The sequence below is a fragment of the Elephas maximus genome, chromosome 7 (assembly GCF_024166365.1).
Source record: "Elephas maximus indicus isolate mEleMax1 chromosome 7, mEleMax1 primary haplotype, whole genome shotgun sequence".
Classification (NCBI taxonomy): Eukaryota; Metazoa; Chordata; class Mammalia; order Proboscidea; family Elephantidae; genus Elephas; species Elephas maximus.
In genome coordinates this window covers 103,457,132-103,473,508 of record NC_064825.1, presented here as the reverse complement: position 1 = coordinate 103,473,508, position 16,377 = coordinate 103,457,132, and the positions used below count along the sequence as shown (strand labels likewise).

The window sequence follows — 16,377 nt, the reverse complement described above, 5'->3', positions numbered from 1 at the left end:
TGGTACTACACTACTGGTATACCATTATTGTTTTGTTTTAAGCTATTGGGCCCTTCTTTGGAACAGAAAGTTTTTTATTTGCTGCCTATCATTGCATTTTTAAGTGGTATTTAAGCACACAAAGGATGAAACATAGCTTTGTTAGTGATGGCATTACAATGTCAGCACCCAGGAGACAAAATGTCATAGATATCCAGATTCTTTTTGCCTCCATCTAGCAATTTGCTCTAGGTTTCCTTCACACTAGAATGGTTGTTCAGTACAGGCTGGAGTCGATACAGACCAGAGGTCTAATCCCACCTCTCTCACTTACCAAGTGTGGTCCACATCACCTGTCTCAACCATGGATTTCTCAAACACAAAATAAGGCTAATGCCAACCAAAACATAGGAATGTTGTGAGCATTAAATGAGGTAATGCAGGTAAAGCACGTCATACAAAGCCTGGCACCTGGTTAGCATCAATCAACGATCACCAGTATGATACCACACATCCTGGAGTAAGAGTCACCATGGACTTACACACTAAACTGTGCATTCGTTTAGTCACAGAACAGAGCTTATTCATCTTTGTAAGTGGGACTGTCCATAACAGGCAGACAAGAAAGCTTAGGTAGAAGGAGTGAACTCACGAGTATATGCTTGGAGAAAGCCAGGCGAGCCCTCAGAACCACCGTCTTGTAAAGGATACACGGTGATGTTGTATAAAGTGCTGGATGTGAGTCCAGGGATGACAACATGTGTCACATGGGCAGTGAGACTGAAGGACCTGGTCTCCCCCACAACTTGTATTTGGTAGGTGTAATCAGAGGATGACACGTTATCACTGATTTCCCAGGTCAGGTTCATGCTTGTGGCATTGATGCTCACAACTCGGATGCCTAACACCTGACTAGAATCTGTGAAGACAGAAGAGGAATTAAACATTACAAGAATGGCCAAGCCAAACAGAGTGAAGTTGGTCCTCCTGCCCTCATCCACACTTCCACAGTTCTGTAGGCCTATGAAAGACACCAGAAAAACAAATCAAACCTGTTGCTGTCGAGTTGATTCCAACTCATACTGACCCTATCGGACAGAGTAGAACTGCGCCATCGAGTGTCCAAGGAGCGCCTGGTAGATTCAAACTGCCGACCTTTTGGTTACCAGCCATGGCACTTAACCATTATGCCACCAGGGTTTAATGACAGATATATATACCAAAATATATATTTTTGGTGAAGACAAGTAAAGTCAGTTTTTGTTGCTTACAACCAAACCTATGAGGGCTGTGATGCTGCAGCATTTGATCCTGAAACCCACAGAGCCACATCATGTAATTTTCTATGCATGTCTGTCTTGGCTCCTCATCTAGGTTGGGCACTCTCTGCAAGTAGGGGCCAGGCATTCCTCTACTCCCTCATCAGCACAATCTAAGAAGCATTCAAATATTGGACAGTTTACAGAGTGAGAATGCTGACAAATTGTAACTCTGTTGTTGTTCTTAGGTGCCATTAAGTTGATTTCAAATTAAAGAGACCCTCATGTGATAGAGGAGAACTGCCCCATAGTACCTTCCAGGCTGTAATCTTTATGGGAGCAGATCACCAGGTCTTTCTCCGGTGCAGCCGCTGGGCGGGTTTGGACCAACAAGCTTTTGGTTAGCAGTGAAGCACTTAACCATTTTACCACTAAACAAAGTTAGAGCTAGAAAGCAGCAATTTGCATGTCAACAGATCTTTCAAAAGAAAGATCAGTACAAGTTCCAAGGTCAGGCAAAAAAAAAAAAAAAAAATTCATCTTCTTATCTCAAGGGAAAAAATTTAACCAGCATTGACAAAATAAATATCTATAAGACAAAGATAATATGCTGGCTCATCTCAGTGGCAAACATGGCCACTCCAGATGCAGATATGAAAGAAAGACATGAGGCTGTGCCTATTGCCTGTGCATCTGCTCTTTATGTTTTCTCGAGCTTAATGAAAGAAGTCCCTGGGCTATGGAGTTGAAAGAAACTGAATGGGTCTGCTGTCTAAAATCTCTTCCAGAAAATTCTAACAACAAAACGACTTACTAAGCAAAGAATAACTCAGAAGCAGAATCAGAGAAAACAAAACTTTGTGCTAGAAAATGGCTGAAGCCATTTTACAAAATTCAACATACTTGTCCTAAACTCTATGACCTGGGGTTGTCCTTCAGTGCCATCTGCTGCTTGAGAATAAATAGTGGCCTTGTACAGTGTACCAGGCTTTAATCCAACAAGATGGACTTCTGTGCCCTGGGACCCCTGGTGACAGGATGAGTCTGCAGGGGCAGTGTGGTTTTGGGGTGGCTTCTCTCCTGGGCTTCTCTCTGTGTTGTTGGCTCCTGTGTCAAACACAAAAGGCAAAGATATTAACTGCAGTAGAAGCACATCCGCTATCTTCCTTCACTCTCCCCTCTACCCCAATGGCACATCACACAGTCAGTATTCCATAAATATCTGTTCCCTTCCACCCCCAGGCAGAGGTGCATCCTGAAAGGACCTGACTTGTGGCAGATATTTTGCTCTGTACGCTTACCCTAGGTAAAAAATTCAGTTGCCATTGAGTCAATTCCAACTCATGGTGACCCCATGTCTGTCAGAGTAGAACTGTGCTCCGTAGGGTTTTCAACTGCAGATTTTTTTTGGAAGTAGATCAGCAGGACTTTCTTCCAAGACATCTCTGGGTGGAATTGATCTACCAACCTTACAAGTAGCAGCTGAACGAGTTAACCATTTGTACCACCCAGGAACTCCATACCCCAGGTAGCTGCACAGACATTTTTTGCTTCTGCTACTCAGCCATTTTGGACCACTCTCCCTTCTTTTGGGACACCATCTTCTCCCATCCCAACTCTTAACATGTTTTTCCAGACACAGTGATACGATTCAAATTTGCCTAATGAAAGCCTCGCTCAAGGAATTTTTCCCCTGGACCAGGCCCCCGCTTATTAGGGGAAGTGTGGGGTATGAGAAAGGGGAACTGGGCTGGCCATTTCTCCTTGAGTTATATGGAGGGAGCCACTCTGATAATGAAGGTGAGAAACAAAAGCAGGAAGAGATGAGAGTCAACTCGTCTCTTTCTTTAAGGCCTCACTGGCCATAGAAGGGAAATAAATACAAGCCAATAAAATGTTCTTTTAGTTTAAGCAATTTAAAGTCTGGTTTCTGCCACTTGCCATCAAGAATTCTAACAGCCACACTGTACTTCTCCTTCCTTAAGTGTAAAATGGGATTAAGACGTGTCCTCATCTCACAGGGTTGACTCACTGAAAATGCTATAAAGTCTGCATACTACTATTCCAACTTTAGTGTGGAAGCCATCTGCTGGATATGCCCGCTGAGCAGCCCTTTTTTCAATGCTGTGGCAAGTGACTCCAGTAGTCCTTCTTGGATTAACACATCTACCATTTGTTCAACTGAAGGTTACATTTCTAAAGGGCCAGTCTGGACTCCAAAACATTTCAAGCCCTATCGCTAATCTGAGCCCCAAGGTACTCACTTTTCCTTTCTTCCTCAAGGATGGGAAGAAATTAAAACATGGAGGGAAAGCCCTCTAGAAATCCTGTGATACGAATACAAAAACACCACTTTTAAAAATATTAAGTCACTGACAGTCAACTCCAGCACGGGAGACGGGAAAAGGTGGGACCTCACTACCACCCAGAATGAAGAGCCAGGAGTGGAGTACATCCTTTGGGCATCCTTTGGGCCTGGGGTCCTAGACCCAGGAGACAGAGAGAGAGCTATAACACCAGAGACATTGTAAGACAGTAAGAAGTAGCAACAGAGAAACAGTAGCAGCAGAACCAGGAGACCAGGGTGAAACAGTGCAGTGGGCTTCCCAGCCCACAGAGTAAGGCGGTTATAGGGGGGTGGCTCTGGGCCCTTAGACTCACTAACCCACAGAGTGAGACAGCTGAGCACCTTTGGGTTGAAGCTTACTGGCAGAGTGGGGTGCCTCTGGGCACTAACCAGTAGGGCTAAAGAGCTTTGTAACACCTACCCGAACAGAGGCTGGCCCGCCCAAGAGGCCCAAGGAGCCAAAGGGCGGAGGGCCAGGGAGAGGACTGCCTGCAGGCATGGCCAAGAAGCTGTCCTGACCAAGGAGCTATATCCTGAGTATTCCTGATCCTGAATTGTAACCTGTTACTTCCCTAACAAATCCCATAACCATGAGTTCTGTGTGGCCATTGCAACAAATTATCAAACCCGGCAGAGGAGTACAGAGGGCCACGGGAGGGACAGCTGGTGTAGGAATAGGTAAAAAAGTTGCAGGGAGGGGGTATGTATGACCTCTGCTTCACAGCAATCGCCCTTGGGCTCCTGACACTGATAATGATTCTCTCTCCTTCCTCTGGTGAAGTTAGGCAAGATCAGACGCTGCCATCACACCATTTTTACAGTTGATACCTTTTTTTTTTTTTTTTTTACAGAAGCACACTATTGTTACTTACCTACATCACCTTTTGGGTCTTCCTGTATCTCATCTGATATTAGAGAAGACAGGGTGAACCAGTATTGAGTCCCTGGCTTTAGGACAGAAATATTGAATGCTGAGTCTTGAGTCAAATCCTCTTGGCTTCCAATATGTTCAAAGAGCATTCGGCAGTTGGCAGTGCCATGTTCATTACACCAGGTAAGAGCAACCTCTGTCATCCCCATGAAGGTGACATGAAGACCAGAGACTGGGTTAGGCTCTATTATAAAAACACACATTGGGCATTAATGAGACAAGATGTTTGTAGTCACCTTTCATTAAGAATGACTGCAGTTAGATGGTGCCTGGCTACAACCGATGACTGCCATGACAGGGAACACAACAGAGAACCCCTGAGGGAGCAGGAGACCAGTGGGAGGCAGACCCCAAATTCTCATAAGACCAGACTTAATGGTCTGACTGAAACTAGAAGGACCCCAGTGGTCATGGCCCCCAGACCTTCTGTTGGGCCAGGACAGGAACCATTCCCAAAGCCAACTCTTCAGACATGGATTGGACGGGACAATGGGTTGGAGAGGGATGCTGGTAAGGAGTGAACTTGTTGGATCAGGTGGACACTTGAGACTACGTTGGCATCTCCTGCCTAGAGGGAAGGTGAGAGGGTGGAGGGGGTTAGAAGCCGGCGAAATGGATAGGAAAAGAGAGAGTGGAGGGAGAGAGCGGGCTGTCTCATTAGGGGGAGAGTAATTGGGAGTGTGTAGCAAGGTGTGAGTGTGAGCAAGGTGTATATAGGTTTTTGTGTGAGAGACTGACTTGACTTGTAAACTTTCACTTACAGCACAATAAAAATTATAAAAAAAAAAAAAAAAGAATGACTGCAGTCAGTGGTGCTCACTGTGGCTCATTAAAAATACTTACTTTATTTCAGAGTCCACTGTATTTCTATCATTTCACAGGGGGGAAATATATCATTATGCAGAAATGAGGAGAAAAAATAAATACTGTGGAAGAAAATAAGTTTTGCTTTATGAAAAGAGAGTTCCCTTGCCCATGACACTTAAGGTCATCTTATTAAATGTCAGAAACCTATGTGCTGTATAATCCTATGTATATAATTTTTAAAGCTTATAAAAAAATAATTTTTAAAGCTTATACTTAGGTATTAAACTGTAACTAACCTTTAGAAGCAGCTTGTCTAGATTCAGAAATCCTGGTGGTGTCCTGGTTAAGACCTATGGCTGCTAACCAAAAGGTTGGCAGTTCAAATTCACCAGGCCCTCCTTGGAAACTCTACGGGCCAGCTCTACTCTGTCCTGTAGGGTTGTTATGAATCGGAATCAACTTGACGGCAATGGGCTTGGTTTTTGGTTTGACGTCTAGTTTCACGTAATTGTACTTAGGTGATCACACTCACTAAAACACTTGAAACTTGTTCTTTCAGAAAACACTCGAAGGTTAAATGAACATGTAGTGTTTCCAGGACTCCACAGGTCTTAACAACCTGTGGAGCTCGCTGATCTTGTGATTGTCTTAGTCAGATTCCTATTTAAGCTTTGACCATGTTTGAGCACAAACTGCTCTAACATTTATGTACTCTGACATAATCAGCAGCCAAGCAAAATTTTTGGTTCAAAGTTCCTGATGAAATTATATATAAGTACCCTGAATATCTGAATTAATTGGAGCACAGATTTACTCAGTAATGACATACTGCCCAACTTTAAAGTTGCCTATTAAGCTTGCACAGAAATCTGTTAATGGTGTTCTGAGTTGCTTATATTCAACAGTCTTAAAGCCAAACATGTTTTACTATCTATACTTTTCTCCAACACTAACCCCCGGGATGGTTTGAAACACTTCTAAATTGCTTCTTTAACAGTAAAGTTTAATTATATTTGTTTTAGATATGAGAACAAAGCATCAAGCAAGGTGATTGTTTGCTAAGCCTAAAGATCTCAACTCAAGATAAATGCAACCCTCAATATGCAGATGATACTATCTTGCTTGCTGAAAGTGAAGAGAAATTGAAGTACTTACTGATGAAAATCAAAGGCTACATGCTTCAGTATGGATTACACCTCAAGATAAAGAAAAAAATCCTCACAACTGGACCAATAAGCAACATCATGATAAATAGACAAAAGTCTGAAGTTGTCATGGTTTCATTTAACTTAGATTCACAATTAACACCCATTGAAGCAGCAGTCAAGAAGTCAAATGAAGTATTGCACTGGGCAAATCTGTTGTAAAAGATCTCTTTAAAGTGTTAAAAAGCAAAGATGTCACTTGGAGGACTAAGGTGCGCCTGACACAAGCCTTGGTATTTTCAATCACTTTATATGCATGCAAAACCTGGACAATGAATACGGAAGACCATAGAAGAATTGATGCATTTGAATTATGGTGCTGGCGAAGAATATTAAATATACCACGAACTGCCAAAAGAATGAACAAATTTGTCTTGGAAGAGGTACAGCCAGAATGCTCCTTAGAAGCAAGGATGGCAAGACTTCATCTCACATACTTTGGACATGTTATCAGAGGGATCAGTCCCTGGAGAAGGCCGTCATGCTTGGTAAAGTGGAGGGTCGACAAAACAGAGGAAGACCCTCAACAAGGTGGATTGACACGGTGGCTGCAACAATGAGCTCAGGCATTAACAACCATTGTGAGGATGGCGCAGGACCAAGCAGTGTTACATTCTGTTGTACATGGGGTCGCTGTGAGTTGGAATCAACTCAATGGCACCTAACAACAACAACAACAAAGGAGCAGGTGCCAAGCAGGCCTATGACCCAGAGGTGGACCAAAAGCATACTTCTAAGCCACACTGCCACATAATTTTTTCCTTGCTTTTCTCAGTAAATTTTCTGTCTGGAAAAAGAAACATTGTCGCGAAGATTTTCTGTTGGCCAAAGATAGTATATACCTTGTATCCTGTAACCTATTTCACTGTTCTATTTATTCATTTAAGAAAAGCTTCCCTAATGATTTCTAATGTTATTCTAGCATACTTATATATGCTCCCAGTACTGGAAAAAAGACGGAGGCAAAGGATAGGATACAAGACTAAGATTTTCTTTAAAAACAAACAAAAAATAAATAAAAGGTATAAAATGTACTCAAGATTCAAAAAGCAACAAGATACGCTGAGCACTGGACTGGCAGCCTGGACTGGGAGACTCCTAATTGACTGGGTGACTGGGACAAGCTCACTTATGTCACATCAACCCCCAAACCCCAGCATCTGCTCTTCCCAATCTGTCAAAGGAGTGTTTCCCAAAGGGTGGCATGCACACCCCGGGTGGTAAGCAACATGAGTTTAGATGATGCCAAGCACACATATTTTAGCTTGTAATCATTTCTTTTTTTTAATATGTATTAGGAAAACGTATCAAGCATGAACTTGATAATATTAAGTTTGTTCTTTAAGTAATATCTTCATTTAAACTCAAGGAGCTGTGATGGCACAGTAGTTAACTGCTCGGCCGCTAACCGAAAGGTCAGTGGTTCTAATCCACCAGCCATTCTGTGGGAGAAAGATACGGCAGTCTGCCTCCGTAATTTACACCCCTCGGGGTTATAGCGAGGACAGCTAAGCACATGGTACATGCTCAATAAATAGCAGCTGGTGAGCTCTGCTCTGACAAGGCTCTGCCCTCAGGGGCTTTTGGTGGAGTAAGGACACTTGGCTCATGTTATGGGTGCCACCTGCCACATCACCACCTCCTATTTCCTACAGTCGCCAACTGTATATCACCTTGTCCCCATTACCATTTCATTTCATTCGAAACACACACTCCTCAATCAAGTGTACCAACTGTCATCCACAACAGAAACTCCTAGGAATATAAACACAGCACCAACTTTCAAGGGGAGCTTTAAGAAAGATTAGTAATTACTGACACCATCAAGACACATTTTCACTGTGGCCTCCGCTCTCAAGTCTTAGCAGAAAAGTAGGCATTAACCAATAATAACAGAGGATTTATAGAACAAACAGTTGGGTGTAGTTAAAACTTCTCTAAGCACGTAGGACCTAAATAATGAATGATCTGGCCACCTGAACTCCTGGGCTTGAAACAACATTGTACTTTTTCTCCTCTTCCGTAGTTAATGAAACCCAATCTCTTTCCAACAGGAAGCTGGAAAACACAAGGCTCTAGGATACAAGGCAATAAGGAATGGTTCATGGTCACCCCCGGGAGCCAGTAAACTTACCTGTTGTGACATTTATGACCATAGTTTCTCCCTGAGTCCTGTCGACTACTTCTGGAGTGACAGAGAATGTATATGAAGCTGCTGGATTTAAGTCTGTAATGCTGTCATTTTTTTTACTTGCAAAAAGGATTGACGACTCATTGTCCACTTCATTCTTTATTCCATACACGTTCTCAGAACCAGCTGTGTCATTTTCTTTCCAGGTTGGGATCACATTTGTTGGACTGATGGAAACAGCTTTAATGTCAAACACGGGATCTATTTAATAATGTTTCCAAGAAAAAAAAGGGCGGGGGAGTGACAATTATCTAAAATTATTTTTAAAAGAAATGAAAGAGTGAGGCTTCCTCTGTATATCTACATTCCAGAAATGAATTTTGAAATCACAGAGTTGAATTTCTCTTTATTTGCCTCCTATACTTTCCTTCAACAAAATACACTTAAATACATATTCATGCATGTTTGTGGGTGTGTTCCTATTATTTGCCCCTACCTACCTCCCAGAGTTTTAATGAAGAACAGGATCACACTAATAGAATAGATAAGGCAGTGTTTCATAAAGACTCCAACAATCGGAACTGTGAGCAGAAGTACTCCTAACCCATCTGCAAAACATTCCCCAGGGCTACTCTTTGAAAGTACCCTCTGTTAAAAATAGAAGTCTTCCCTTCATCACACTTTTTGCAGCCTGAGATTGGCAAGGATCAGGAAGGGTGAAAAAGTTGACCATCCATTTTAACACTATCCTTTCCACCTTCTTCAGTGCAAAAGCCAAACTATAAACGACGAGGCCCAACATCATCCACGCCCCCACCCGTTACCTCTCGGGCCTCACCTCCTATCCTCATCCTCTAGCTCCTGTGGCTCCACTCTTGCCACCCTAAGCTCCTGCTCTTCCTCCAACACAACAGCCACACTCCAGCCTCAGGGCCTTTGCACTGGCTGTTCCCTCAGCCTGGAATGCTCTCCGTCCCAATATCTACGTGGCTGGCTCCTTCAAGTCCTTCAGATCTTTGCCCAAAAGTCATCTTTTCATTGAAGCCTTTGCTGGGTACCCTGGATAAACATTTCATTTCTCCCTTCCCTGCTTTTCCCCCTCTCCTTACCACTAATCATTATCCAATGATAATGGTTTCTTATTTATCTTGTTTATCAAGACCCCTGGAGGTACACGGGTTAAAAGCTCAGCTGCTAACCAAAAGGTTAGGAGTCCAAATCTACCAGTTGTTCCTTGGAAACCCTATGGGGCAGTTCTACTCTGCCCTATAGGGCCACTGTGGGTCAAAATCAACTCAATGGCAATGAGTTTTATCTTGTTTATTACCTGTCTTTCTCACTAGAATCAAAGCTCCAAAAAGTCAGGGAGTTGTCTGTTTCATTTAACAGTGTCTGGCACATACTAAGTGCTCAACAAATAGCACATCAACACAGCACTAACAAGCTAACAGGCAGTCTCAGCAAGCTCAATGTCAGTTATTCAAAGGACACAACACCTAATAACTAAAGACTGTACAGGTCGTGTTCGCAAGGTCAACAGCACATGGGAGAGAGGTCAAGAGGCATCTGGGGTTACTCATTTGTAAAGAACGACACAGAGCTAGATTCCTCCTCAATGACGTTCAACTTTTGCCAGCTCCACTAAGCGGGGGAGCTCAAGACAGAAGCGGCTCCTGTCCAGGCATAAATGGTATGCAGACTTTGAATACATTTCCCTCCTGCGTGGACTGGTGTGGGCCTATTTCAGGAGAACAGGCCCTTGCTGGCAGACTGCAACCTTTCCAGCAATGACCTGGAGAGGTGGGTGTTTGATATTTGACACTGTTTGCCTATTAAACAGTGTCCGCACCTACCCACATCAGGGGCATAAGGAGTGGTGGCTCTACTCAGGTAGCCCCACCACCCACGACAGGGGTCCAAGGATAACTGGTACCTCTCAGTCTTTACAACCAAAAGCACTGGGTACCCATGGTCCATCTGCAAAACCCACCCACCTGTATGCTCTAGGGAAGAGGGACGTGCTTTCCTCAGAGACACTCGGGGGTCAGTTCTCAGCCCCCCGCCTTGTTCAGAGCATGACCCCCTGCTGCAACCAGAAACTGGTACCTACACCAATCACCCCTGCCCCTCTAAGACTGTAGGACAGGGCCTGTACCATACATTTGATGACCAGCTACCTGGACAGCAGGGCTGAATTCATGCAAGAAAACTGAATGGACTCCTAGACTGACATACCTGATAACAGCTCTAGCCATCTGCTGACAGGGCATCAGAACTTCAAAGGTGAAAATAATCAAGCTAGCTCACTCAAGTACCCCATTTGGGCATATCAAAACAGAACAAAGCAAGAAGCTAGGATACAGTAAGCAAAAATAAAATAAAATAATACAATAACTTATAGATGGCTCAGAGACAACCATCAGGATCAAGTCACATAAAGAAACAGGCCATGATCACCTCAACAAACTCTCAGAACAAAGAATCAAAGGATCTTCTGAATGAAGATGCATTTCTGGAATTACCGGATGCAGAATTCAAAAGATTGATATACAGAACTCCTCAAGACATCAGGAAGGAGATCAGGCAATACACAGAACAAGCCAAGGAACACACAGATAAAGCAGTTGAAGAAATTAAAAAGATCATTCAAGAACATAATGAAAAATTTGATAAGCTGCAAGAACCCATAGAGAGACAGCAATCAGAAATTCAGAATATTAACAATAAAAATTACAGGATTAGACTACTCAATAGAAACTCAGAGGAGCAGAATTGAGCAAGTGGAAGGCAGAATTGGTGAGCTTGAAAATAAAGTACTTGGCACCAATATATTTGAAGAAAAATCAGATAAAAGATTTTAAAAAATGAATAAAAATTAAGAATCACGTGGGACTCTATCAAGAGAAATAACCTACGAGTGATGGCAGTGCCAGAACAGGGAAGGATAACAAAAAATACAGAGAGAATTGTTGAAGATTTTTTGGCAGAAAACTTTCCTGATACCGTGAAAGATGAGAAGGTATCTATGCAAGATGCTCATCGAACTCCACGTAAGGTAAATTTTAAAAGAAAGTCACCAAGACATATTATAATCAACCTTGTCAAAACCAAAGATAAAGAGAGAATTTTAAGAGCAGCTAGGGATAAACAAAAAGTCACCTACAAAGGAGTGTCAATAAGAATAAGCTCGGACCACTCAGCAGAAACCATGCAGGCAAGAAGGCAGTGGGATGAATTACATAAAGCATTGAAAGAAAAAACTTGCCAGCCAAGAATCATATATCCAGCAAAACCATCTCTCAAATATGAAGGGGAAATCAGGATATTTCTAGATAAACAGAGTTTTAGGGAATTCGTAAAAACTACAAGAAATACTAAAGGGAGTTCTTCAGTTAGAAGATCAATAATATCAGGTATCAACCCAAGACTGGAACACTGGACAGAGCAAGCAGAAGTCAACCCAGACAGGGAAATCACAAAAATAAATCAAGATTAAAAAAATGCTCAAAACAAGGCAACAGCGATGTTGTTATGTAAAAGAAGACATTAAAACAATAAAGAGAGACTAAGAAATGTAGTCATAGATCTTTCATATGGAGAGGAAGACAAGGTGATATGAAGAAATAAAAGTTCAGTTTTTAAACTTAGAAAAATAGGGGTAAATATTAAGGTAACCTCAAAGGAGACTATCCTAACCATCAAAATAAAATACGAGAAAAAAATACAGACTCAGCAGAAACAAAATGAATAAAAGGAAAAGAAAATATATAAACTACTCGGCACAAAAAAATTGAGTAGGAAAAAGACATGGTCAACAACACACAAAACAAGACATCAAAATGACAGCACTAAACTCATACCTATCCATAACTACGTTGAATGTAAATGGACTACATGCACCAATAAAGAGACAGAGAGTGGCAGAATAGATAATAAAAAAAAAAAAAAAGATCCATCTATATGTTGACTACAAGAGACACACCTTAGACTTAGAGACATAAACAAACTAAAACTCAAAGGATGGAAAAAATATATATATCAAGCAAACAACAATCAAAAAAGACCAGGAATGGCAGTATTAATTTCCTACAAAATACACTTTAAAGTTAAATCCACCACAAAGGATAAGGAAGGACACTATATAATGATTAAAGGGACAACATACCAGGAGGATATAACCATATTAAATACTTATGCACCCAATGACAGGGCTGCAAGATACATAAAACAAACTCTAACAGCATTGAAAAGTGAGATAGCACCACAATTATAGTAGGAAACTTCAACACACCACTTTCAGTGAAGGACAGGACATCCAGAAAGAAGCTCATTAAAGACAAAGAGGATCTAAATGCCACAATCTACCAACTTGACCTCACAGACATATACAGAACACTCCACCCAATAGCAGCCAAATATAATTTCTTTTCTAGTGCACATGGAACATTCCCTAGAATAGACCACATATTAGGTCATAAAACAAGCCTTAGCAGAATCTAAAACACCGAAATATTACAAACCATCTTCTCTGACCATAAGGCCATAAAAGTAGAAATCAATAACAGAAAAAGCTAGGAAAAGAAATCAAACACTTGGAAACTGAACAATACCCTGCTCAAAAAAGACTGGGTTGGAGAAGACATTAAGGATGGAATAAAGAAATTCATAAAATCCAATGATAAAGAAATCACTTCCTATCAGAACCTTTGGCACACAGCAAAAGCGGTGCTCAGAGGTCAATTTACATCAATAAATGCACACATACTAAAAGAACAAAGGGCCAAAATTAAAGAATTATCCCTACAACTTGAACAAATAGAAAGAGAGCAACAACAACAACAAAAACCCTCAGGCACCAGAAAAAAAAAAACATAATAAAAATTAGGGCAGAATTAAATGAAATAGAAAACAGAAAAAGAACTAAAGAGTTAACAAGACCAAAATCTGATTCTTTGAAAAACTTAACACAATTGATAAATCTTTGGCCTAACTGACAAAAGAAAAACAGGAGAGGAAGAAAATAAGCCAAATAAGAAATGAGATGGGCAATACTACAACAGACCCAACTGAAATTAAAAGAATCATATCGGATTACTATGAAAAATTGTACTCTAACGAATTTGAAAACGTAGAAAAAATGGATGAATTCCTAGAAACACACTACCTACCTAAACTAACACATACAGAGGTAGAACAACGAAACAGACCCATAACAAAAGAAGAAATTGAAAAGATAATCAAAAAACTCCCGACAAAAAAAAAGCCCTGGCCGGGACAGCTTCACTGCAGACTTCTACAAAAATTTCAGAAAAGTGTTAACATCCCTACTGCTAAAGGTATTTCAGAGCATAGAAAAGGACGGAATACTATGAAACTCATTCTATGAAGCCAGCATACCCCTGATACCAAAACCCAGTAAAGACACCACAAAAAAAGAAAATTACAAACCTCTATTCCTTATGAACTTAGATGCAAAAATCCTCAAGAAAATTCTAGCCAATAGAATTCAACAACATATCAAAAAAATAATTCACCAGGACCAACTGGAATTCATACCAAGTATGCAGGGATGGTTCGACATTAGAAATACAATTAATGTAATCCATCATATAAATAAAATAAAAGACGAGAACCACATGATCTTATCAATTGATGCAGAAAAGGCATTTGACAAAGTTCAACACCCATTCATGATAAAAACTCTCAGCAAAATAGGAATAGAAGAAAAATTCCTCAACATAATAAAGGGCATTTATACAAAGCCAACAGCCACCATCACCCTAAATGGAGAGCGTCTGAAAGCATTTCCCTTGAGATCAGGAACCAGACAAAGATGCCCTTTATCACCACTCTTATTCAACATTGTGCTGAAGGTCCTAGCCAGAGCAATCAGGCTAGATAAAGAAATAAAGGGCATACAGATTGATAAGGAAGAAGTATCTCTACCTCCATCTGACATGATCGTATACACAGAAAACCCCAAAGAATCCTCAAGAAAACTACTGAAACTAATAGAAGAGTTCAGCAGAGTTTCTGGATACAAGATAAACATACAAAAGATCAGTTGGATTCCTCTACACCAACAAAAAGAACATCGAGGAGGAAATCACCAAATCAATACCATTTACACTAACCCCCAAGATGATGAAATACTTAGGAATAAATCTTACCAGAGATGCAAAAGGCCTATACAAAGAAAACTATAGGACACTACTACAAGAAACCGAAAGAGACCGACATAAGCGGAAACATACCTTACTCATGGATAGGAAGACTTAACATTGTAAAAATTTCTATTCTACCCGACGTGATCTATACATACAATGCAATTCCGATTCAAATTCTGACAACACCTTTTAATGAGATGGAGAAACAAATCACCAACTTCATAAAGAAGGGAAAGAGGCACCAAAGAAGTAAAGCATTACTGAAAAAGAAGAACAAAGTGGGAGGCCTCACTCTACCTGATTTTAGAACCTACTATACCGCCACTTTTTATACCGCCACAGTAGTCAAAACAGCCTGGTACTGGTACAACAACAGATACATAGACCAATGGAACAGATTGAGAATCCCGACATAAATCCAACCACATAAGAGCAGCTGATTTTTGACAAATGCCCATACTCAGTTAAATGGGGAAAAGACAGTCTTTTTAACAAATGGTGCTGATATAACTGGATATCCATCTACAAAAAAATGAAACAAGACTCATACTTCACACCATGCCCAAAAACTAACTCAAAATGGATCAAAGGCTTAAATATAAAATCTAAAACAATAAAGATCATGGAAGAAAAAACAGGGACAATGCTAACAGCCCTAATACATGGCACAAACAGTATACAAAACATTACTAACAATGCAGACGAGAAACCAATAACTGGGAGCTCCTACAACTCAAACGCCCATGCTCATCCAAAGACTTCACCAAAAGAGTAAGAAGATTACCTATCGCCTGGGAAAAAGTTTTTAGCTATGACATTTCCAATCAGCGCCTGATCTCTAAAATCTACATGATACTGCAAAAACTCAACTACAAAAAGACAAATAACACAATTAAAAAATGGGCACAAGATATGAACAGGCACTTCACTAAAGAAGACATTCAAGTAGCTAACACATACATGAGGAAATGCTTCTGATCATTAGCCATTAGAGAAATGCAAATCAAAACTACAATGAGATTCCATCTCACTCCAACAAGGCTGACATTAATCCAAAAAACACAAAATAATAAATGTTGGAGAGGTTGTGGAGAGACTTGAACACTCATACACTGCTGGTGGGAATGTCAAATGGTACAACCACTTTGGAAATCGATTTGGCGCTTCCTTAAAAAACTAGAAATAGAACTACCATACGATCCAGCAATCCCACTCCTTGGAATATATCCTAGAGAAATAAGATCCTTTACATGAACAGATATATGCACACCCATGTTCACTGCAGCACTGTTTACAATAGCAAAAAGATGGAAGCAACCAAGGTGCCTGTCAATGGATGAATGGATAAAGAAATTATGGTATATTCACACAATGGGATACAATGCATCAATAAAGAACAGTGATGAATCTGTGAAACATTTCATAACATGGAGGAATCTGGAAGGCATTATGCTGAGTGAAATCAGTCAGTTCCAAAAGGACAAATATTGTATAAGACCACTATTATAAGAACTGGAGAAATAGTTTAAACAGAGAACAAAATATTCTTTG

General features: G+C 40.8%; 1 protein-coding gene across 2 annotated transcripts in view; it reads right to left on the bottom strand.

Annotated features, from left to right (window-relative positions):
* PTPRJ (protein tyrosine phosphatase receptor type J) overlaps positions 1-16,377 on the bottom strand; it is a 200,694-nt gene that overhangs the window by 39,363 nt on the left and 144,954 nt on the right. Inside the window, exons 8-11 of one of the 2 annotated variants that reach the window (XM_049891178.1) lie at positions 8,663-8,920; positions 4,458-4,700; positions 2,142-2,345; positions 632-898 (exon numbers count right to left, since the gene is read on the bottom strand). In XM_049891178.1, coding sequence (XP_049747135.1) covers positions 632-898; positions 2,142-2,345; positions 4,458-4,700; positions 8,663-8,920 — 972 coding nt within the window. The remainder of the gene's footprint in view (positions 1-631; positions 899-2,141; positions 2,346-4,457; positions 4,701-8,662; positions 8,921-16,377) is intronic. The other variant, XM_049891177.1, reaches the window with a different exon arrangement.